Source organism: Embiotoca jacksoni, unplaced genomic scaffold (genome assembly GCF_022577435.1).
Source record: "Embiotoca jacksoni isolate LCO1_2020_lvr unplaced genomic scaffold, fEmbJac1.0.p SCAF_22, whole genome shotgun sequence".
Lineage (NCBI taxonomy): Eukaryota > Metazoa > Chordata > Actinopteri > Embiotocidae > Embiotoca > Embiotoca jacksoni.
In genome coordinates this window covers 3,311,710-3,337,538 of record NW_027185363.1, presented here as the reverse complement: position 1 = coordinate 3,337,538, position 25,829 = coordinate 3,311,710, and the positions used below count along the sequence as shown (strand labels likewise).

Here is a 25,829-nt window from a genome sequence, read left to right as displayed (position 1 = left end):
CTGATAATGCCGGTTTTAGAATCCACTTGCATCATTTAGGCTCTAAACTTTAAACACTCATTCTTATTCAATCCACTTTTAGATCTGCAGAGTTTATGACCTCACTCACTCATGGAAAATAAAGCCTTCACTGCCAATAAATATGACATGCTTTATGCTTCACGGTGTTTGCATCTTTTCATTTTGTTCCATAAGAGGCAGAGTTTACAGTTGCGCAATGATTTGTGTCGTCTCATTGGACGTTGTTGAGCTTTTTGTTGAACTCTGTTCAATGTGACTTTTTCATGCTGCATATGCAAATAAACTGTGGAAACATAAGGCCAGTTGTGACAATATATACCAATTTAATGCATCATATCAATCATGGAGTTTACACCCACAATAAAAAGACACTCTTAGCTTGATAGAGTGTCGGCTTTTGAGACATCTTTCTGAAATTGTGACGAAGATTCAAATTTGTGTTTCTGTCTTCGGGCTAATTTATTTATTTCGTATGTTATTCATCCGGGTTTTAGATGCATTACTTGTAGTCTGTTTTGTAATCTCAAATACAATATCGGCTGTGATGGTAAGGGCCTGAAGGGCATCCTGCTTTGTTATATAATCATGAAGTCCTGTGTTTGAGTATGGCACCTGTGTTAAAAGCTTGTTTTAAGATGAGGCTTGTGGAGACACGGTGCATCATCCTAAATGAATTTGCGTTCAGTTAAATGACTTCACATCACATCCGGGGTTTTGTAAACATTTACAGTGCACACAATGCTTTGAGAGTAATGGGTGGTTAAAAAAGGGCCCTGCAGGTCATTTTTACTCCAGGACCAACCAGCTCAATCCAGCCACGAGAGACAGAATATCAATACGTTTGTACAACGTAGGTTGTTAAACACTGGGCCTTCACTGGTTACAGCAAGCCTCATCATGCTGTACACACCATAGGTCAACATAAAGTAAATTCTGACTGTTTTTGTGCTCTGTTGGTGACATTTCTTACTGACCCCCCCCAACCTGCTTTTTTTTTTTTTTAAGGAAGAAGGGAAAGCTCTTTACAAGCAGGTACAAAGACCCGTTTAGTGCCGCTGCTGCTTCACTTTTTACATCCGTCTTCCCGGCTCTGACTCTCCTCATCTTTTAAATCCCGTCTTTCTTCGTCGTGCACACGACAGCAATCGTTTCCCACGTTTGCACTCTTGCTTAACCGATCATTAAATTAAAATGCTCCTTCTTTCTCTCATGTCGTGTCATTTTCTCATTCACTAATATGCACATTACAAATTCCCATGAATATGAATGCTGATAGCTGTCGTGTCAAAATTTTGGAATGCGGCTCTAGAGGTTTATAAAAAGCTGTCAACACGAAGCAGGAGACGATAGAAACAATTCTGAGTGGTTTCCATCCACCTCCAAAAATCCATCCCTTTCTAATGTTTATTGCATATTTTATTTTGTGATTCTGTTGTGTTATCTCTGTCAAGTATCTTGTTGTTGTGTAGTTCTCACATTGAGACCCTAACCGCAAGTTTGCACACTTGCAAAAGATTTTTGGCAGCATTACTGATGCAACCATTAACAGTTTTGAAGTGTTGCTGATTTTCGCAACATGCGTCGCTTTAGCTTGGCAGAATATGAGAATGTTTTCTGACATTTCAGCAAATGGTCGTTACCATCAGCAGTAGCTCAGTGCTGTTGTACAACAGAGCGTATATTTTGACGCCCCTCTACTCATTAAAATCTCTTCCTCAACTTCTGCTGTAGCTGAATGTTGATCAATATTGACCAAATACATAGTGCTATAGATGCCAATTGATTTTCCAACATGTGTAGAACACATGAGAAACCTCTGTTTGTGCAAATTCACAATATTATTGAGAAAAAAAATGTGGATGCTGTTAAAGTAGTTTCAAGGAGCATTTCTGCATTTTGACTTACTTTAGCTGTGACCAAATACAGATAGATGTTGTTTTTCTTGAATATGTGGGTGCAAGGTATTTGCACATATCGATTATTTTAAAGAGTCAGAACCAAAAGAATAATGTCACTCGAGCAAAAACAGAAAAAACTGTGTGCTACTGTGTACAGAGATGAACTGAAACCACCAATCAAGCTCACCCAGCACAGAAGCACACGTTAAAAGATTAAAACATTAATGTGCAAATAGGTCCGTATGAATTGAATGAAAGAACTTGATGGTAAAAAGCAAACAATATCGTGTGTAAAATTAAGACTCACATTTTTGTGTCACTATAAACCAGCACCACACAGAGAATATTCTGGATAGGATGACTCGTATGCACCGGGTGTTAAATTAGTCTTTTTCATATGTTTTGTGATGATCTGTTTCTCTCATCCAGCATGCCCCGCTGTGGGCAGCTCAGCCGTAAACACTTAAAAACAACTGAGTCATCCTCACAGTAATTTTACACTTGAATTAGTTTTACAGTTTGTTAACACGATATGCTGCATACTTCAACATCATGTTAATATCTCTGTAAAAGCTTTATTTACATAAAGTGTTTTAAAGCTACAATTTATAGAATTATTAATGATTCAATTATTTACTAGCGCTTTATAGATCTGTCATAATCCATGAAATAACTTCTGGGGTTGCCAGTTTATGGAAAATCCTCCTGCAGTAAGATACCCGTCTTGTCTTTACATGTTTAATTTGTTCGAGACCTGTCCAATGTACTGTTTGTCTATCTTCTGGAAAGTGGTGCAGGACATTTGGGCCAAAATCTGTTTGATTAATATAATTTACGACCGTAGCCTAAATATAGTAACCACTTATTAACTTATACACAGTTTGCGTTTGACTAGCTGTTGATGTTGATATGTGTGTGGAACTTAAAGTAGTGAAAATGTAAAAGTAAGAACAATACAGCAAATGTGAAATTCTGGTGTTAAGTGTTTGTTTTTTTTGGTTTTAGGAGTCTCTCCTTATTCCTCCCTAAAAAAATTAAAAGTCAAACTAATAAGACAAGTAACATGTACCATTGGAACGACACTGATAAAATATTCACCTAAACAAACTCACAGCATTGTATCTGTGGTACGGTTTCCCTGCTTGTTTTAACAAATTATTGAATCTGTATCAAATTGAGTGAAATATAAATATGAAAATGCTTTTTAATTGACGCCGCTTTATGGGAAGTCAGATACAAACTGTAGATATGTTGTGCATTGATTTATACATCGTGTACAGTGTGTAATGTTGTTCCAAACAGGACTCCTATTTTTTTTATTTTAGAGAAACCTGAAGACAAATTATACTTACAGAAAATCACAAATATGAAAATGACTCACTCAAAACATCATCAACTGGCCCACACATATATGATCATACTACATAGAATGTCCCAAATTGCATTAGAAATATAAGCTTGTAAAACTTCGAAATGTCTTCATTAAACTCACAGAGGTGACTGCAATACCCGTCATTGATGAAGTGAATGGTGCTGTGGTAGACACAATCCAGATGTTGAAGGGAAGCGGAAACAAGCTCGGTTTTGGTCTAAGAATCCAATAAAATGTTTGGATTTCGAGGAGACCAACATGGGTTTTATTCTATTTAGCCAGATTTTTCAGTATTCTCAAAGCTGGACTGTATCGGTTAGATTTCCATTTAGTGCCTGTTTAGAAATGGGAACATCAATGTGGCCTTGTACAATTTAGTATTTTTGGAGTTTAGATTTTGAAACTGAACCGAAAAGTCAAAGTTTTTAAAAGCAGCCTATAATCTGGAAAAGACCTGGTTTGGGGTGATGTGACAGTAAATATTATTTATGTACAGAGTAACAGTGGGCTTATAATATTAATTTGGACGATCTGTACGAGTCATGTTGGTCCTGATTTCAACCTACTCGAACCAGTTTGAAATAACAGGTAGATAAGCGAGTTTTCACCCGATTAAAAACAACACAGCAGTTGCAGCAGTTATTATGTTATGGCCAAGTCTGAAACTTGACTGCTGAAGGACATTATTATCCTCCAGGAAGCCGTGTAGATGAGTTGACAAAAAATTTGGACAGAGAGGACAAGCTTAGACATAGACTGATAGTCATTCAAGTCAGTGACCAGTCGACCATTTTTAACATTTGATATTACAGAAAGTATAATACATTTATACATGACATATTTTGCTTGCAGTCTCAGTCAAAACTGGTATCACCTTAGAAGGTGAACATTTTAATAATGGAAGGTGAAATGAGAGATTGCTTGTCTAGCATCTTTCCACGGTGTCCTGACAGACAGAGAGACCTGAGTTAGCTTAAACACAGACAGGATACATCTTTTTTTGGACTAGGTACAGTTACAACACATGTTGGAGAAGGGTGGAGAGAAGTGTGATTGGAAGAAGGAAAATTTGTACAAGCAATGTGCGACACTAGACAAAAATCAAGTCATTGATCTGTGGATTTAGTGTTATGATTATATCATGATTGAGTGAAAGATTGAAATCTATTTTACAGATTAATTATCTGATATTGGCAGCTAAGAATTCACTTTTTATTTCTCACTTTTTAAATTTATATCTTGAACTTCTCCAGTTTCTTAAATAATTTTTGAGAAATCATTTGAGGCTCAATAGTAATTTTAAGATGCCTTAGTTTGGTATGGTGGTTGCTTCCAGTGTAGATCGTGTTACTCTAGTATAGAAGCAAACAAATTTTACCCATGTGTACATTTGCTCTTTTATCATTCACTGAACTTTACAAGTCTGTTGTGACACTTTTATTGTTTAAGTAGGTTGATTGAGCAGATATTTGAGATCTTGGAGGACTATCTGAGATCGTTTAAATTTCCTCGCGCTATAACCATTCCGTCAATGTACACGGCTTGATTTGATTTGATTTTTAACATATTAGTGCGTATTTTCTTTGGTAAACATCTAATTTTATTGAGTTATCATTAGAGAAATTAACAAATCATCCCATCAAATTTACCTGAAACCACAGTATCTTTTTCTTAAGATTTTCTGATGATATAATTCAATTCAAACTAATGCAATAAAATGAAATTACTTCGATGTATTTTTAAAAAGTGTGAGACGGTGAGTAAAATAGATTTGGATTTGGATCACTAAATCCAAAGTTTCACTTTTGCTATATTTAAGTGCAATTTAATTACTCTGTGGTTTGCCCTCTGTGCTCTTTCTCTCCTCTCTGTCTCTCCCAGCATGTGGTGATGGGCTCTGCAGTGGGACAGTACAGCACCATCACCATATCTGTGACTCTGGGTCTGATGCCAGCTCCCTCTTGCTCCCTCTACCCATTCTGATTATTCCTCTCTGACCTTTTCTTATGTGCATAGATGCGGTTGTTGAAGCATTTTGCTGACCTGATTTGTCCTTTTGTGTACATTATATATATTATACATAGTGAGGGCATGTTCCCAAGGTAGTTGATGCCATATCATTTTCTGTCCTTGTAGTGCAAGGTTATGTGAGAACAAGATAGAGGAATGTACAAAAAAAATGTATATACAGTAAAACACTTTAAATACTGCAGTGTGTTGAATTAATGCTGCGGCAGAGGTTGCACATAATGTTATTATTTGGTCACCAGCCAACGTTAAAAAAGTACAACATCAATATTCTCTTTGAATGCAAAATTGTTGTGTTATGTCTTGAGTAAATCTGTTGATAGGTGATGGCACTTTCAGGACCTATCCCCTTAGTCTCTCTGCATCTTATTTTATTGAGTGTTTTGTGCTATGGCGTCCTCTAGTGTGGAAGTGGCACATAGTCCTGTGGTTGGTCTTGCAACTCAGGACATTGCTAGTCATACTGGGCCAAACTGCAGACTGGGCTTTTGGATCATGATTGATAACGATAACTAAACTATGGTCTTTAGAGCATGTTTTTAAATGGCACATGATTAGTCCTCTTTGAAGATTCATGTTTGTAGCCATTTCTTTAGTTGCTACAGCTCTGTGGTGGCGTTACTCCATGTGTCTTACTCATACTATATACTTTGTGCAGCAATGTTGTCTGGGATGATCCAACAGTTCCCTGTCCCAGAAGTGTCCTTAAAGTGATGAACTATTGCTGTATTTAGCTGACTTGTCACTTTCACATAATAACCGAGCATACAATAGATCTCCCTGTGATCACTAATTAGTTAAAGTGCCATAGTGGGGAAACAAATTAGCTTGCTTCTATCTGAGTTCTGTTTTTTTTTGTTTGTTTTTCATGTTGCTGTCCTAATTATTTGTGTTCCCCTATGAATGACTAATTAATTTTTTGAATATAAAATGCTTGCCTATAATTCTCAAAAATGTGTGTAGTGCAACAAACATTTGTGCAAATAAGTACTTAAGTTCTTGTACTTTACTTGAGGACTTTGATTTGATTTTAGTTCTTTTTCTCTACAATCCCGGTGGATAATGTACTCCACTACATTTATTACACAGCTGTAGTTACTTTTAAAGATTTTACATACAAAAACAGTTGATATTGTTTTTTTAAATGATATTGTGTTCTTGCAACTCGACCATATATGAAGCAGTTAAATCAGCTACCTGGACCAACTAGGGCTTCTTATACTGGTGCATCATAATTCGCTGACATAATGAACGGACAGCTGCCGAGCAGGAAGGACACTGAGGTGGCCACTGTTGACACCTGGTCTTTCATAACGCAATGACTGAGTCATAAACTTTCTGCTACTATCACACGCATTGAGAAAACAATGTTGACTTCAAAGCGGTGGGCTGCAGCTGACGTAGGCTCTGCGTTGTCCGCTTGTTCCCAATGGATTTGCGGGGCAAAAACGGAAGAGAAAAGACAAACTATTGGTCCTTGGCTCCCAACATCTGTGCAGCTGGCGTCGGACCGTGCAGCCCTTGTTGCATTAACTGTCAGCTCCGCATTACCTCACTCGTGGCCGGCCTGCCACTTACCCCTGCAGTTTAACTTTGGCGTGCATGCTCTCTCCCTCCCTCTCCCACAATCTCTCCACTCTCTCTCCCTTACCCTCTCCTTTCCTGCTATTACGTCCGCTGCTGGTAAAGACGCGGAGGCAAGGGAGGGGGTGGGGTGGAGGGTGAGGGTGGGGGTGGGTGGGGGGGGGGGGGTGTACAATTAAGAGCACATTGTAACGTCCTTGCGTTGCCTCCTGTGGCGGAAGAGGAGTGTGCCGTGAGCGCGAATGACCGTCGGTGGACGAGAAGAGGATAGACGGAGAAAGATAGGGCTAGAGAAAGAGAGAAAGAGAGGGGGAATCACTCAAGATGCCTCGTTTTAGCGTAATTTGTCCTGCAGACTGTGCCCTTCCGGCGTTTTGAGGGCTGCTGTGAGCCTGTAGAGAGAGGCTGGCTGGCAACGCTATGCTGCCTGACCCTGCTGTGTTGTGATAGCGTTGTCCGATTGTTTGGATTGAGGAAGGCTCCCATCAACCCAAATCAATGAGGATTCTGAGGCCATTCCTTCAGAAAGGAGCGCATATGCTGCAGTGTTTCTGTGGACAACGATCGAAGTCGACCACTATCACCAACGGTGAGAGACAAACATAGCACCATAGCTTTATAGCTGCCTTTGCCTTGCATGCTTTCTCTCTTGAGTGATGAAAAAGGAAAGGGGGGGATATATAGAGAGAGGGGAGGAAGAGGAGCGGGTGAGTGATTTAAAAAAAAAAAAAAAAAACACCCGAGTGTGTGAGTATCATCTTCCGAGTCTGCAGTGGAGAGCCTCTCCTTGTGCTCCGCTCATCTGTCCCGAGTTTTGTGTGCAGTCTTCGCCCGCCGCCGATAGCTGCTTGCAGTCAGCGTCAAGCCGCACTACTCCGGAGAGGAGAGGAGAGGACAGGGCTCCGGATACTTTACCAGACCGAGCCAGATTTGCAGACGAGTGTGTTCCAGTGCTGCATCTGGAGCGGGCCAAAAAATGGACAATGCAGGGATCAAGTCATTAAACTTCAGGGGCCTGGAGAGGTAGCGCTCCTTTAGGGCCCGAAACAAGCGGCGTGTTTCAGCACCACGGATAGCGCCATAGCAGAAGCACGTCAGGGCAGGGGCACAAACTTTTCACGCCAGGGCGTCTTTTAATAGCTTTACATCAAACTCGATTGATTGATTACATCCTGTCCAAGTAATCCCTCTTGGCAGGACGCAGTAAAACTCACTTTAAAACTATCTAACTGCTTTAGTGGATCATTTGGATATCATTTGAAAAAAATGGTTTCTCTTTTCTCCTGAGACCTCCAAGTAAAAGACCCTCGAAAGTCCCCAAACTTCACTTTGGCTTAAATGCATATCATAATACAGGCAGTGTGAGTGTATATCTCCATAAAGACAGCATTTCTCCTCTCCAGGGAAATAAAACATTCCCTTTTAACAGGACTTACTTTGTAATGGTTTCACAACAAAACATACTGACATAAAATCTGAACGACATGCACACACACAGGCCCATACACAGCCACCACACACCAGTGTGTGGCAACAATCCTAAGATCCCTGCCATGTCCTCTACTCATGTCTCAGGTAATTCCCTGCATTGCTGCTGTTGTTCACTCATAACATAACTCTTCTATCTCCAAAGACATTTAGAAATTCTTCAGTATTTCCAGAGCAAAACAGAAAGCTGTTTTGCCAGGAGACACATGCAACACCTTCTCCTGCCTCCTCCCATCACTTGCAATACATAAGAATCTCAGCTGGGGCGGCTCTCAAATTCAGGGCAGACAATTAGGAACTCCATCAAGCACAGTTGATTCCTCTGAGGTAGTTGGACCAAAAGCAGCATGCACACTGGGATCTGTAGGACTCGGATATAAAGTACTGTCAGGCCTTATCCTGCATCTCTGCTCACTGTTATATGAACCCTATGACCTCAATCAAAACTTTATGAGTCAGCTCGCAGGTGTTGACAGAAATGGATGCAAATTGTGAATGCAGGAGTTTGGTTAAAGCTTGACATGGCATTAAAGCTGTCAGCTAAAGCGTCTGTTCAAAGTTTTTTTTTTTTACAAACATGCCAGCGCTTTTACAATTCTAATCTTTGATTTAAATTTAATTTTTTTTAAAATTTATTTATTTATTTTTATGGTTGTTTACTTGGAACACCTACAGAGGAGTTTGGCATTAATGTTTCAAATTAGAGCTAAATTATGATGACCTCATACTTTTTGGATTTCAAGCAGACATTGCCCTGCCAGGCAGCAGTTGCTCGCTCTCTGATACTTTAAGAAAACTCCATAATATTCTCCATAACTGAGCACCTTTCAAACAGACAGAGTAAATCACTGGTAAAACAATGAAGGATGACTCTTAACTTTAAAGAAGAATTGGCCAATACCCGCATTTGCTATCATTCTCTGCTCCAGTATACTTTGGCCGGCACAAGATCATGGAAAGCAGGAGGAGCAAAAAGTGTTTTGCTCTTTAGTTTCAGGCTCTGTGCCAAAATGACCTCCAACGTGTTTCCAGGTGAAAGATGTCTTTGAGAATAGGCTTAAATGTTTGCACCTGCTTCCCTTTGTAGTGTCAGATTTGCACCTGGCTCTTCTTGGATTACAGTTAACCCTCTAGGGGCTCCCCAGTCATGGAAATGTGCTGCCTTGAGCTATAACTTTGAAAAAAAAACCAACAAAAAAAACGCAGTTGTTACGAATTCTGTTTTCACCTTTTAACTGCTTATATTATTATGTGACATTGCAGTAGCATACATATTCAAACAGCCCAGGTTATGAGGGCTGAAAATATGATATCAGTTACTTGCTTATATCTTTCTGAATGTATATATTTTTGGGGTTTTAAGGCACCAGTGTAATGAAACCAGTAGCCCCAGAGGGTCCTAATATCATAGTTAAGATGTCTGAATGGTGGGCAGCATAAAAGATACAACCTTGTCATGAGTAGTTGTACATGTTTCTTTTAATGACACCGTGAGGCTTTATAGTTCTCGTTTTCTCCGTCTTTTTGTCTGTGACTGACAAGTGATATAATATCAAGCTTCATTTTAAGAACTTTTGGGACAACTTGTAGTTCTTATATGGCTTCTTTTTTAACACATCAGGGTGCGTTGTTTTGTAAAATTAGCTTTGATACACAAAAGGAGTTGCTTGGTTTGTGGCTTTCGTGCTCATAAGTAGGCCCAATAACATTTGTTTGGAATGCATGGATCTTGTCTTCGCCTCACATTTTGTTGCCTAAATTTTACTTTGTTTTGTTCATTCATACAGCTTGGTCTTTATGTATTACTAGCATATAGGCCCACCTGTCTTGTTTGCATGATGATTTGTGCTGGTAGTAGAAGTGTGATGAGCATCGTGAGCCACAGAATTGCTCGTATTCTCTCACATTCCTGCTCCTTTGCCTCCTGCAGACTTGGCAAGAGAGTTTAGCAGACATTACACAATGAGAACTAGTTCCAGCTATTGTGAGTCAACAAATCTGTGAGGTATTTTAAGAACACACAGAAGTGACAAACTTCAGAGATTGGAAACATCCCCGAGTTTCTCTCTGAGCAGCTGTGGTTCATTCATTCTCCACAAAGGGGCGGCAGAGATAAAGAAGTTGCTCTGAACAAGTTACTGCTGTAGTGGTTGCACTGATAGCAGGGTCACAGGGATGCTTCGGTTTATCGCAGATAATTTAGTGGTTATGCTATAGTATAACATTTTTAGATTTAACGTGAAAACCTTTCAGAAAACGTTGAAATTAAACTGTTTCTGTGAGTGAGCCAGCCAACCTCCAGAGTCAAAATCATTTCAACTGACAATCGAAATAATTGCTTGATGCTATCTGCAGTGCATTTCATAGCAGCAGTGTTTTATTGCTTGTGCACATATCTCTTCTGTAATGAAGTGAACATCAATTGTCTTGGGTAGAAGGAGGAAGCCTAGCAGATGCTCATTAGGGAATACTTTATCTTTTCCTGACAAAGATATATGTCCACGTCTGAACGCCACAAGGCCTCCTCCCTTTTCGGAGAAAACTCTCTTGATACACCAAACCACGAGCTGTTTTTTTTCCTGAGAAGTGTACAGTATATCACTCTCCTGCATGTCGTTTGGAGTGATGAATGTTCTATTGATATTATTATTGATATTTCTTTATGCTGCAGTGCACTCACTGGCAAATCAATAGGAATACAAAGCTAGATGAAAGGTTTTGATTTAGAATCTGACAGACTCCAACTTTTTTTTTCCCAGTCCATCTTACTCTGGGAAAAAATAGTTTTATCTGCCCTCCATCTCTCTTCCTCTTTCTGTCCTCCTCTTTCACACACACACACACACACACACACACACACACACACACACACACACACACACACACACACACACACACACACACACACACACACACACACACACACACATGTAAGAAAGACACAAAGGACTAACCAGTGTATCAGCGCTTCACATTCAACTCCTCCATCTATCATATCCAAATCTTACATAAGGGGCACAGACAGCAGCAGTCAAAAGAAAATATCTCTCTCTCTCTCACTCTCTTTTACTTTGTCTCTCTGCCCCTCTCTTGCCATCCCTACAAATTCGGTTTGGAGAGTGAGTGTCAAACCAAGTCCTAGAAAAAGCCTCTAAATGTTTCATGCTGTTTCATCATGGGGGACGAGATAGGTTTGCTGTGCTGCTAAAGACTCATGTGTTCTTCTTCCCACAGTGTGTGTCTGTGTGTGTCTGTGTCTGTGTGTGTGTGTGTGTGTGTGTGTGTGTGTGTGTGTGTGTGTGTGTGTGCGTGTGTGTGTGTGTGTGTGCTGTGATAGACATGAAGCCTGAGGCATGCTAATGTGACCTCAGACACATGTTGGTGCATACAAACCCGTGTTGCAGGTTATTTTCTAGGGTGCATTTTACATTGATTTACATGTACTCTGATGGTTTATCCTTAACCAGAAGTGATAGTCCCCTTAAGTAAAATGATGATTAATAAAATGCTGAAGTGTTGAAGACAGCTGCTGTGAAAACAATCCATTTTTGTATTGGACAGGTGACAAATTGAAGGTAAAACCAACATACCACATTTAACAGCTTTAATGGGGCTTGGCATTGATTCAAGAAGTCTCTGGAACTCTACTGGAGCGATTTAACATCATAATTATAACTAAAGATATTCTCTTATTTGGTGTTTTGATGATGTTGGTGGCGAGCCACATGCCCAACATGTTGATCCAAAATCTCCCATTTGGGTTGAGTTGACTGTGAAGGCCATAATAAATGACTTATGAAACCATTCAGTGAGCCCTCGTGCTCTACGGCTGGAGGAGACCACTCCCATCAAGACAGAAATGTTTCATCATAAGATAAAGGTGCATCACTCAGAATAACTTTTGAATTGATTTGCGGTGACCCTCTCCTCAAATGGAGCCTCATCATGCCAGCACAATGCCCCCCTATACGAGCCACCATCTCCTTACTGTAGGCTTCGAGCGTTCAGGTTTTTCCTTTAATTTATCACCCGTCTGTATATGATAGAAACACATGCAGAATACACTGTGCTCTCATGTTGTGTGCAGATGAACCAAGAGGTGTTTTAAAGGTGGTTTCTAAGGTTTAATGTTACAGTCTTGTTGATGGTGCTATTTGTAATGTTTCGTTGTATGGTGTCTATTTCATCTCCATTAGCCTTAAATCACATCAGTCCATGCGTCGTGTCACTGTCCGACTCTTCGGTTTGCTGTTTTGTGCTCATAGCGCCTTCGTGCTAAAAACCTGTTGTAATCCTTTTAGCCAGACTATATATGCTCTTCATGGCACCTGTGGCCATGGGGTTTTTACAAAATATAATGTCCCTTTAGTAGAAGCTGTGAGGGTAAGAGCCAAAGCTGATTAGGATTTATCATTTTATGCACAGTGCTTTCTTAAAAGTTTAATGCAGCCTTCTTGAAGTGGAATATTTGAATAGTGGTTTTGCAACTTCGGATTTGAGGTGTAATTAAGAGACGATTGTGAGATGACCTGATTTTGGATGCGCATGTTATCCCAAAGGACCAAGACTTACGTGCGCACGCACGCATTTCCCCCTCCAAAATACCTATTCCCTGCATTTACCCCCTTCCCTATTTTTGTGCTTTACATATTGTATAGGCTGTTCACAACCTTTCATCACAGAGACTGTCTATCTTTCCCTGTACCACTCCTGATCATTCCTAATACGAACCTCAATCACGTATGATTGCGTTAAAAGAGTTGGAGAGGGTGTGTGTGTGTGTGTGTGTGTGTGTGAGTGTGTGTGAGAGAGAGAGAGACAGAGACACAGAGAGAGAAGAGAGAGAGACAGAGAGAGAGAATGAGAGAGAGACAGAGAGGGAGAGAGACACATGGAGAGAGACACAGAGAGAGAGAGAATGAGAGCGAGAGAGAGAGAGAGAGAGAGAGAGAAGGCTGTGGACCGCGACCATTCACTCGCTGTCTGCGATGTAACACACCGACAGCATTCATTCGGGACGCGCTGGAAATAATGCTTAGGCCACTTTATTATTTGATGCGCTACAACAAAAAGCACTTTGGCGTTTGTGCGCCTCAACTAATTGTTGCTTTCCATAGAAGAATCGCTCCCTGCAGGTTTAAATTGCATCTCTGCAGCATCCTTGCAGAGTAGCCTCTGCCGCCGATTCCATTTTTTCCGACCGCATTTAGAGGTGCCATCGACGGAACCAGAGGAGACTGGGCTCACATATCTGGGCTCCTGCACCGCATTCCTGGACTAACGGGCGGACGGTCTCGCTCATCAACGTGCACGGAGTAAATAATAACGCAAAAAAAAAAAAAAAAGGAAAAAAAAAGTTAGGATCCTCTCTCCAGCCACGCACGAGCGCTTTGCGCTTGGTTTTAAGGTTGATGCGATTTTTTTTTTTTAAAAAGGCGTGAGGAATCCAGAAGAGAGGCTGGTGTGCAGATAAGGAATACGAACTCGTGCTCGTCAGACGCGGCGCTGTTCACCTGGAATACCTGAAGCTCTCCAATGACACGCAGCTGCTGCTGCATCAACTTATAAACACTGTTGCATGTTTTCACGGCTGATATTTCGGCCCCTGTGGCCGAGTCCCTTGATTTTATGTTTAATATAAGATCGGTCGCTGTTGATTCGAAGCCCTGAGTGCGATCAAAACTCGCAGCAGCTGAATTACATGCTACACTGTCCCCTCAAGAGGATGCTGCCTGAAGCGTAATGATGCCCGGGACTCGAAGGATTTTCTGATCAGGATGACATTTGGTTGAAACACTCGTGGACCCGAAGCACAGAATTAACTCTGTTCTTTTTTTTTTTTTTTTTAAATTTTTAATTTATTTTTTGCACCAAGAAGCTGCATCAAGATCCGACCTCTGCCGAACTAGACTCTCGGTTTTTTAGACTCGGTTCGGGGAGATGGCCGCGATTGCCAGCTCCCTGATCCGGCAGAAACGCCAGGCGAGGGAGTCCAACAGCGACCGAGTCTCTACTTCGAAACGTCGTCCGAGCCCCAGCAAAGACCCCCGCTCTCTTTGCGAGAGACATTTCTTGGGGGTCTTCAGCAAAGTCCGTTTCTGCAGCGGCAAGAAAAGACCCGTTCGGCGGCGACCAGGTCAGTGCTGTAGATTTTTTTTTTTTTTTTTTTAAACCGATGTGTGTTATGTGTGTGTGTGGAAGTGGTTTTCCCCAACCCCCCACCGCACCCCGCCCCTCTTTGGAGCAGCAGAGGCATTACACTGCAGTCAAGGGCTTCAATCTGAACAGTAGGAGAAGGTAGATTTTCTCCGCGGTGCGAAAAATCCACCTGTTCCATTAGGTCTTCTTGTTGTCTGTCGATCCACTGCACGACACACACGACCCTACATACCGATCAGGAGCAGCCTCAATGTAGAGGGAACGATGTGACGTTACCCCTTTATTTGCTGTGACAGATTTCTGATCAGAATAATCAATTACCCTGAAACAAAACTGATGCCACTATTCCCCAGTCAAAGCTTGAGCAGCTTTTGTTCCAGCAACCACAAAGCCCATATTTAAGCCTTTGATTTTGCACACTTAATTTTTCACCCTCTCCTCCCACCCCGCCTTCACCCCTCCCTCCAAACATAAATACACATGCAACTTAAATGCACTCAAAAAGGCTGCTTTAAATTGCCCAATTTAATATTAATGCAGATTGGGGTACAGAGGGGAGATAAGTTGCACCGCAGTGCACCAAGGCTCTTTTCAGATTAAATGTTTTAATGGTAAATGTTTATTGCAGAGAGGGAGCTTTACTGCAGTGAAGGGAGGTATAGCTGTAGTGATTAAGAGCTACTCTGGCTGTATTGATATACTGTACATAGGCTCTGTTCCTACTACACTTCATGGTATTATACCCCCCCCCCCCTTTATTTTTTTTATTCTGCTGTTTCTATCCTGGTGCACTGATAACAAGCCAGCGGTGCAAGTCACCCCCCTCGCCCCATCCAGATAGTTCTGTCGTGTGATGCACAAGAGTCAAGTCCACTCAGAGTCCAGCAGACAGACTGATGAGGAAGGAGGTAGGCGGACATCAATTTTTAAGGCAGAAAGGGAGGACAACGGAGTCACTCAGACAGACAGAGAGAATAAATTAAACCCTTGTTGTCTTGCAGACTGATCAAACAAACAATCTGAGTGCCAAAACTACCACACATTGCTTAAATAGAACCATAAGCAGATAGACAGACAGACAACAAAGCAGTCAGGCCTCCAGACACTGTTGGGCAGGTAGGTAACTTATTTCAGCTGACACATAACCAGACAGAAAGCAGACAGATGCTGTATGTCCTCTAATTGATTCTCCTTATATTTCCACTGATGCCTTGCCATATATTTGCTTATAAACAGCTGATGCGCTGGAGAATTTATGAATTCTGCCTGTTTAAAAGACTGTTGTTTTTCCTTCTATCCTCCCCCCTTCGTAAGATGCACCCTCGAAACCTCCACAGGTGTCCCATAAGGGCTGCAGGCTAGGTCAGTAGCTCAGCCTCCATCCGTGTGTGCTGTGTTTCTTCTCGTCTCCACCCCATCTCGCGCCCATGTCGACTCCCCCTCGGCCAGGGAGGGGGGGAGGTGGGGAGGGACAGACAGAGAGGGAGGGAGGGCCTGGGGGCTTTCAACACCTGTCTGACAGCCGACGACCCTCTCCCTTGCTGATTCTCTTGTTTTTTTCATCCCTCCTTCTGTGTGGCTTTCTAGGACTTTTTAAGCTTAATTTCGTCACTGTTTCCTCTGCGAGCTAAAACATAGCCAGTCGTCTGTTGCTCCTGTGTCTCTTTTCTCTCTGCCTTCTTTCATTTTGTTTCTGCCTCATTCTCTTTGTCAGTCAATGTCGGATCAGTCTTTATCCTCGCTCCTCGTTCTATGTCTGTAAATATGTGTAGTAGCGGTTCTTATTGTAGTGTATTTTGTTGTACATGGATATGATGTGTTTCTCCCTGTCAAACACTATATCAGAACAGGCGATCATTCACCATCTCATGGTCATGACGCCATTTGTCAACGTACCTAAATGTTGTTGTCCTTCTGTATTGGTATGAAGTAAATCTATTGACGTTCTAATGGCCCATACACTTACAGGCTGATCTTGCGTATGTTGCAACATGTTTCATGCACAAACACAAGTTGCAAGCTCTGGAGTTTACCTGCACGCACACTACACACTCTCTGCTAAATGATTGGAACTGATGAGCCGTCAGCAATTGCTCAGGCCCGTGCCGAAGCCTTAATTTACGGAAGTGTAGTTATCACATGTGATTTACTGATGTGTACACTCCCATGTGCTTTCACGCACACCTAAGCACACGCACAAGCAGGCGCACACCCACATTCTCTTCACCCAGCCCATGATGGATGATGAAGGGCCTGTCCCAGGAATTGATGGCTCTAACCAATGGGTAGGTGAGTTGGGGATTGATGGTCAGGGTGATGTACAGTTGAGTACAACGTGAACCCACTCTCACCGGGGTTCACTTAGCTTAGTCCTTCTCTGAGCTCTCTTCTCCGTGCACTTGTCTTGGTACAATATAAATAGAGCTCCTGCACTGTTAATTTTTGCAGTGATCAGCTTTCGAGCAAAGACTTAATCTGTTATTACTGCTGAAGACAGATCTGACTAAAACTATCTTTCTCTCTTGATACCAAGTTTGGCAATGTTTCTTTCTCCCAAATCATTTGGTTGTTTTTTTTTGTGCCTGGCTGGACTGAAAGGAATTGCATGTCCTCCAAGTCTTGTTCTGACCTTGGAGGACTGTCAGGCTCACTCATATTCCTTTATTCCAGTCACATACATGATTTATCAGAACATGTATGCCTGCAAAGCAATCCACTGAAGGTTTATTCAGGCCCATAAATGGAAACTAAGCACCAATTTAAATGTGACAAAATGCACAATTTGTTCCTTTTGTCAGACAGATTAAACTAAGGATTAGCATCTACATTACTGTCTGTTTTCACTGGAGCTTCTCTCAAAATCTCAGCCTTTGCAAAAAAAAAAAAATAGCACATTACTGCTCAGCTGTAGAGTTTAATTATTCACTGTGAAACTTAAGAAGAATATGACTATATTTCTTTCTCTTATCGGCACCGAAAATGAGTTTCATTGATCTCAAAGTGGTTTTCAAGACACAACATAGAAAACAACAGAGAAGCCAAAATACACAATCCAAGTCTGGCTTACACTGATGTTGCCATTCAACTGTCTTCTGTATGCTTTTTACACAAAATCAAAAGACCTGCTGGACATTCAACAAACCTTGGAGACTGAATGTACATTTTCCCTCAGATAAACATAGTTTTGTACACATCAACTTGTCCCTGGCACTGCCTGAGGCCGAGAGGCTTTCTTTGCCCTGAGCTAATCCTCGTTTCCACCTGCTCCCCTGAAGTGTGGAGCGCTTTGAGCAGCACTCTGGCAAGCTGACAAAAGTCATACCCTCCAAACTAGGAGGTCGGTTCAGGGTTACTGTAATGAATAAAAAAATAAAAAATAAACTTTAGATCAGTTTGCTTTCGGTTAAGAAACCAGTTGGAGAGAAGCAGTTGCGTGTCAAAACCTGCCTGTCAAAGAGAGGGATTTTATTGAATGTCAATCACATTATCTCCGAAATGCACAGTTGCTTCATACCAAATAAAGAAACCACTGGCATGTCAGTGTGCATTAAGTGTGGTTTTTAAAAGGGTTTCCAAATGATTCAAACTCAGTCACTTTTCTGTTCTAGATGCAGTTAGTCACGATGAGAAAGTAACACCGTTCTCATTGATTTTCTGTTATGGTGCTTCGTTGTAAGGGCCTTCTAGTCGAACAGCCATCGTTTACCCTTTTATGGGATTATGTGGTGTCACAGATGATTCATGACAAACTGTCCATCACAGTATTATTGATATCCAACAGCTGGCAAGAGTTAAGCAAAAGACAGAAGTGTCTAGTCCTGTATATATATTTTTTTTGTTTGCAGGTAAATGTGGAGTCTGGATTGTGCCACAAGAATACAGATTCATATTATTTAATATAGTTAGAGATATATTTCATGATGTAATTTTTGGATTGTGTATACATTTTACAGTCGAAAAATCTGTTTTAAAGCCTTTAATCTCTATGACAAGAGTGCACACCAGTAAATGTTTGTAAATGCATTTGAAGACTAAATAAGTCTGCCGTTGTTCTGCTGGCACACTCCATTTTCCACAGCCAACTTGCTGTATTTTAATCAATTATACACTACATTTTATGTTTGTGACACATTTTCTTTGTGATGATTTCAGCATTTGAAATAGCTTGTGTGAAAACACTTAGCTGCAAGCAGAGGTACCAACTAAATTGTATCTTTTGGTCACGACTATGACACTGTTGTTCTGACATAATCTTGGTGGGGATGGGGCTGTCGCTTGGCCGACATTTTGTGTGTGCGTGCGTGTGTTGTGTGTGTGTGTGTGTGTGTGTGTTTCAGAGCCACAGCTGAAAGGCATCGTGACACGACTGTTCAGCCAGCAGGGCTTCTACCTGCAGATGCAGCCGGATGGAACCATCGATGGCAGCAAGGACGAGAACAGTGACAACAGTGAGTGGAGCATTATGGAGGCTACAGCTTCCAGCATAAAGCATTTAATGGCTATGAGTCAGTGGGTTATGTAATATATGATCACATTTAAAATGCTTTATTATTTTTAATTCTTATGTAACATGTTATTTGGGCAACCTAAAGCACTCCAAAATTAGTGTATGACACCCTCACCAAATTGGATTTCCTGTACAAAAATGTACAGTTTTAAAGGGAACTGTTCAACAAATTTTACACAGCAGAATGCCCTCTTTTCTGCATCTGGTTATGCAATCGTAAGCATGGATATAAATGTGTCAAAACCTACTCAGATGGATTATGTATTCTTAGTCGGTTCTCTCAACATTATACCTTTCACGGTGTGTAAATAAAATATTTATGGAGCTTCTGGTTTTAAGATTTCGATACCAAAGTCAAATTAATTTCAGTATCCCTACCAAGGGCTAACTAAGTAAACCATTTCTACTGTATACACTTCATGATTGTAAGTGTCACATTGTGTTGATTGATATAGCTCCGCAGACTGCGTGTGATTATCGCAGCAGAATTTTCTTCCTGGAAAAAGCCATTGCCTGAAACAACTGTAGCCCCACCGCTTCACTCTTTGCCTCAAAGATCCCTCCCCGAGCCACTTTTTTGCAATATTTCACCACCGATCGACTTTCCATAGTGGACTACCAGTAGATAAATAGCCTCCAGGGTATAGGCCCCTAAAGCTTTCGCACCCCGTCCACCTCCACATAAAAGGAAACAGAGGAAAATCAGATGACTCTGGAGAGAGTCTTTTATATTATAACATATAGGCGTTTGTAAGAGATTCCTATGAAGAATCAAAGAAGAGATATATGTCAACAGAGAATGGTCGTCAAAGCGATAATGATGACACTCCCAGTCTGGAATGAAGCCAGACAGGAAACCAATCATGACCTTTCTTCTCTAAAACATCCTGCCAATCTTAAAGGAAGCCAGAGCCAAAGCTGCTGGACTGTAGCAGTCATGCGGTGAAAAGAACGGTCTCTCCCTGACACTCGTCGCTTTATATTTTACGAGAGGATAGATCTTCATTGAGGAGTACTTACAGCATAAAGGAAAAAGGGCAAAAGGGATCACCGGAAGAAGTAAGAAACCCACATTCACATAATGCATTTCATTTGTGCTCCTTGAACCCATTGCTCTTTTTTGGAGGGCCTCTATTGTGTTGTAAAGGCTTTGGCTGGTGAGGTTTTGTTGAATGTGAGGGCTTCCCCACCTCTAGGTAATCCTCTAGTTAAGCAGTCTCACTGGCCCAGGGATGGAGAAATGCAGTGAATAATTCAGCCATAGCAAACTAAAAATACCACCTTCTCCGTTTGTACCCAATGAATAATTCTCTATATGAGATGCCTCATATGAGAGAGGAGAGGAGAGCAGGAGGTGCTGCAAGAGGAATTTGGAGGAGAGTTAAAAGAAAAAAGGCGGAGTGATTAAGAGGGATAGAAATGGACGAAGAGGTTTTGGTATTCAGCTCTTGCACTGAACTATTGATTGCCTGGCTGGATTATTAGAATAATAGATTCCCTCCACCCTTGAACCACGCCACCTTCTGACATGCGGCATCCTCAGCAGTGGCAGATGGAATACAGTAATTTATTTTCAGAGGATGGTTCAGTGGAACCAATGGGATTGTGGAGCATGATGCCACCTGCATATACTAGGTGTGACCTGAGCTCAGAGTGCACTTCAATTCTATTTGTTATTATTTGTGATATTTCTGAATGGAATGACAACAAGTGCCGAGACAAGGACACAACTGGACAGAAAGTAGTTTTATTGGGAAAAATGCATGGAAAAGAAAATTAAATTCGGCTTTGATCAAATCATAGTTTTCAAATAGTCCAACCTAGGTGTAAAGTGAGAAGTGCTTGATAGAATAGAAAGTTGCTGCTTCCGGCCTCGATGTACAGTACAAGCACTGTACGTAAAATTACTTTAAGCATGACTGACTGGAAGAGCTACGCTTCTTTAACTGCCAAGGCTGCGTAACAGCGCTCCATTAAAATCAACATTCATGTTCAAATTTGAACAGTTATTAATTTGACTGTCATCAGTTGATCACCTGCAGTAATTACCTGCTCTCGCTGAGGCTTTAGGAAGAGACATCTGGTTTTGAGACACCTGCAGTATAAGGCACTCACCCTCCATCCATCCCTGATTCTCTGGGTTTGATTGATGGAATTAAGAGAGGCTTTTTTTCTTAGCTGAAGACTGAGTCACTAATTTACAGTTTATGGACAGGAGCGAAGGAAAAAAATTATCTTAAGACACTAATAAACCCCGTATAGAAGCACACGTACGAACACATATATGGCACAGTTTTTACCATCTCTCCCATCTATGGATTTGCGTTTCTCACTGGATTTGGAGACGTGCCTTTGGCATTTGAAGTTTGGCTCTGTGTCTTCGTAAACCTTTCCTGCAGGGTTTATGTCATGCTGCGCCAGTATTCTTCACATAAAATGCACTTCCCTTCGCCTACCTGCAGGATTTGCTTGTAGCTGATTACAGCTCCGCTGCAAGACTTGCCGTTGCAAGGATTTTGCTTTATTGGGCTGTTTGAAAACATGTTGTCAGGCCCTTTGATGACAGCAGATCCCCAGAAATCTCTTAACTCTCCCTGCACCAGCCCAGCTTTTCTCTTTTCTTGGTGAGAGAAAGGATTTAGGTTATTAAGGGGAGAGAAATCGCCTTCAGAATAGCCATCAGGTACTTTAACGCCAGTCAGTGCAGCTGTAATTATGGGATCCATCAACTGTTGGAGCTGAAAATAGAAATGCTGGACATTTAGAAGATAGCTGAATGACAGCTCCTGTCAGTTCTCAGATTTTTCTGGCAGGCAGATGAGAGTAGGGAGAGCATATTGTAATTATAGCAAAATAGTGTAGTAGCGCATCATATTTTATGGCTTTTTTCCTCCCAATTTTCAAGCCAGGCTGAACTGTGGATGGTGCCTCTGACAGACATTGCCAGTCATCGGCGAGACAAAAGAAACAGCCATGAAAGGCTGAAGTGGAGAGAGGGAACAGACGCAGGAGAGAGAGAGATGACAGAAAATACAGAGAAGACAACAGATTGGAAAGCCTGAGAAAACAAATTGAAGGTGTTAATGGACTCATAATCTTCTTTTATATCCTAAATATCAGGTCATCAAGGGTATACATACTTGCTGGAGTGGTCAGTGTGTGTAACCTGCACCAGTGGCCTGAGGGCATATTTAAACCATTGGCAGGCGAAAGCAGCACGTCGATATTTATTGAGTGAAAATGAATCTGCTCGGAGGACAGACCCGTGTTGGCACGTCTCCTCTTGTCTCTGCCAGCTTTATCTGATAGTCCCCATCGGCACTTGCAGAACAATCATTCCAACAATACAGGGAATGCGCAGTATGTAAAGAGTGTCCTCACACTCTCACCAAACCAAAGCCAATGAAAGTCACAGTTCAGTCCTCAGATTCAGAAGAAACCGCCTGCTGAGAAATAGCATGGTATCCTAAATCAAAACACACTTTTCTCCAATGGTTTTGTCTGTTTCCCCATCAGAGATTTCTGTGTGTGATGTTTTAATGGTGCTCTCTTCACTGCTTCAAAGGTGATTCTATGTACTTTCATGCACTCGTCAGCATCCAATAATAATTGAATGAAAATGTGGCAACAACTGTGGGTACGTGTAGTTATATTACACAGCAACCTGCAGTGATATCCAATCAAACCGCACTCACACAGTGGTGATGTGGGAGATTGCTGACTTAAACTCTTAATGAATATTGTCTAAAAGTCTTCTGAACTTTAACATCAATTAGTATTTAGTTATGCATATTTGATGTTGCTGAGAAGACTTGAAAGCAAATTTCAGAGGCTTTAAAACTGGCTACTGTTGAGTTTACTGTTTATGCACTGCTATTATGTCTTTTCATATAAAGTCATAAATGTAAGTTTGTGTGTAATTACTTTGATTTGACAAAATATACATCATCAAGGACACTTTCATTCATCTAGCTAGATAGCTGTACAAAGATGCACAGATGCTCTGTCATCTCTTTTGTCATCATTTCTGTTAGCTGTCACCAGAAACTTTTGGATTTCTGCTTTAACATTAATGCCTCACGGTGAGGTGCGTCAGCGTTCCCGTTGTCCGCGTCCTGTGCTGTTCACTTTACTGCTGACAGATAGCCAAAGTACAGCGATCAGAGGCTGTCGTGTCTACAAGAGTTAAGTGAAAACTCAATTGTCCTATCCTGTCCTCTCTGTCCAGTGTCTCTCTTTTGTCTCGGCCTCTTTGTAACTGCCTGTCTCTCCCTTTCCTCCCCTCCCCACCTGTCCCTCACTCTGTCTGCTCTGCAGCCCTGTTTAATCTTATTCCTGTGGGTCTGAGAGTGGTGGCCATCCAGGGGGTGAAGAGTGGCTTCTACATTGCCATGAATGGCGAGGGCATGCTCTACAGCTCGGTAAGATAAAAGCCCTTGCTCCAGTGACGCCATTAGTTTGTGAGTGTTTGTGTGTTACCAGCATTTGTTCATTTACATGTGTTGTGTTTTGTTCTGTTTGTTGTCTGTTTTAATATCCCACTGCAGCAGAGAGTCAGCCCTTCCAAACCCTTTCATCTCTGCTCAATTCGAGAGCTCTTCAGTTGTGCCTTTGTGTTGCAGTGCAGCACTATCCCCCCCTTTGTTGTTGAAGCAGCACCGCACATGTTTTACATTTAATTTGACATCAAGTTCAGTTCTCAGCCTTTTTGAAAACTGCTTTTACTTCTTTTACAGGCTACTGACGGAAGCTCGTTATGTGGCAGCTATAAACGGAAACCGCCTCCGAGTTTCGTTGTCTTTTGATTTGGATGATGTTGCTTTGTTCAACTTTCATCCTGATTTCTAGGAAGGATTCCTGCTGTCTTAAATGGATCCTACACTTCAAAAACATCCATTTTAAATTAGTGCAAGACAAGCGGAGAAATTATTTCACTTTTTTCATATTTAATAAATGTAGTGCATTACTATAAAAGTCCTACACTGGCAAAATGAAATCACCACATTAGCAGAAACTTCAAACTTGCAAGTATACATTGCAAAGATGGATATTTTATTTGCAGCGTGATATATGGGAAACATATAGGCCAGTGTGGGGAACACATGTACATGTCGGGGTGGACCTGTTTACGGATGTCAGCTGGAGAAAAGTCATGGCTGTTGCACTGAGGATGAAGATGTGTTTCGGGACCACGTCTGAGGAAAATGAGCTGTAGAGGGAGAGAGTATTTGCAAGAGAAATGGGGTGGGGGCATACACAGAGATATAGAGGCAGGAAGATTTCCCAGTTGGCATAGTTATATAACCTCTGGTGTTACTGAAGAAAAAGGATCGGAGGGCTGTGTTACCCACAAAGCTCTACTGTGGGTCTTGGTGATGGCCATCTGATTGCCAGGCAGCCATGATGAATGACTTGCAGGAGCTGGAATTCACAGACTGCCCATCAAAGTTTTTCTCTCTTAAAATACTCAGAAAATACTTGAAGGGCCCAGTGAAGCCAGTGTCTGCTCTGTGGCAACTTACATTTATTGGTAAGGGGGCACTTTACAGCAAAGCAGACAAGAGAACAGTTTGAAGAAGAGATAAATGGTGTACATGATGCTCTTTCTAAACGTCTACTTGAATAGTTGTCCATCGTCTCATTTGGTGAATTCAGTGTCATTTTATCCGAACAACAGGCATTTTTACTCGGGACAACTTGATCACAACTCAGTGCCTCGACAAATGTATGAACCACTCATAAGTTCAGAGAAGGAAGTACAGTCAATGCGCAGAATGTTATGACTCACCTCAGTAGACGGAATCATTCATAACCAAAGGCTCATAAACAAGTGCGCAATTCACAGTCCCACTATGAGGCTTCTAATAACCCTCCACCCACGTATCTACGTATAATTAAAGTTAAATCGAGCCCAGACAGCAATCTTTTAATTTATCAGAAATGACCCCCCACACATACCGACCCTTCATGAAACCATAATTTGCATCAGAGTACATGATTCTTATTAATTACAAGTGATTCAGTACCTCAGTGTCAGACAGCAGCTTTCAGCATGACAAACATGACTTATCATTTTCACCATCATTTTTATGGGCGTAGGAGGAACAACTTTAACCTTTCTATCACATGGAGAGAGAGAGTGTTCATCAGAGGGCAATACATTTCTGCAGTAACAGTTGAAAGACCATTTTAATTAAAGGCAAAGAATGAGTGCACTCTCTGGCCATATGGAGGAGGTCCAGTTTCTCTGCTGTGAAGCAAGGGAAATTAGCAATGGTAAGCAGAATTGCGGGTGGTAGGCTGGATCACAGGGAGGCTTATAGACATTCGAGAGGCGCCGAATGCTCATAAACAGGCTAAATTAACATGCAAACTGTTTGGATGAAGGTACAGATCGTCTCTGTTTCCCTCTAATTCCAATTATTTACCTGTTTAATTTACCAACAAAGATTATGTGCATGATAGGCAATATGATAGGCACTCTTGAAAGTGTTTCAGGAAGACTCGTAAAGGGAAAATTTCTGTACTATATTCACACTTTTATGAGAGCTCTGGTGGTGCAATCACAGCTATAAAATAAGTCCTTCACTTTCATTCCTCATACTTACTCACATTTACTTTTATTATTATTTGTGCAGGTCTCTTATCGTTTTTTCCTCACCTCCCTCTCTTATACAATACACTCTTCCTTCCCTCGCTCTCCTTCAAGGTTTCCATTACACTTGTCTGCCTCTTCCAAACTCTAAACTTTCTCACTGCTTGTTTGGTTGTC

General features: G+C 41.4%; 1 protein-coding gene across 3 annotated transcripts in view; it reads left to right on the top strand.

Annotated features, from left to right (window-relative positions):
- Positions 1-7,096: 7,096 nt before the first annotated feature.
- fgf12a (fibroblast growth factor 12a) overlaps positions 7,097-25,829 on the top strand; it is a 29,238-nt gene continuing 10,505 nt past the window's right edge. Inside the window, exons 1-5 of one of the 3 annotated variants that reach the window (XM_069157288.1) lie at positions 7,476-7,492; positions 11,626-14,527; positions 15,865-15,912; positions 18,888-18,998; positions 23,375-23,478. In XM_069157288.1, the coding sequence (XP_069013389.1) occupies positions 14,332-14,527; positions 15,865-15,912; positions 18,888-18,998; positions 23,375-23,478 (459 nt within the window). In that variant the 5' untranslated portion in view covers positions 7,476-7,492; positions 11,626-14,331. Of the gene's footprint in view, positions 7,493-11,625; positions 14,528-15,864; positions 15,913-18,887; positions 18,999-23,374; positions 23,479-25,829 lie in introns of all 3 variants that reach the window. The other 2 variants (XM_069157289.1, XM_069157290.1) reach the window with 2 other exon arrangements.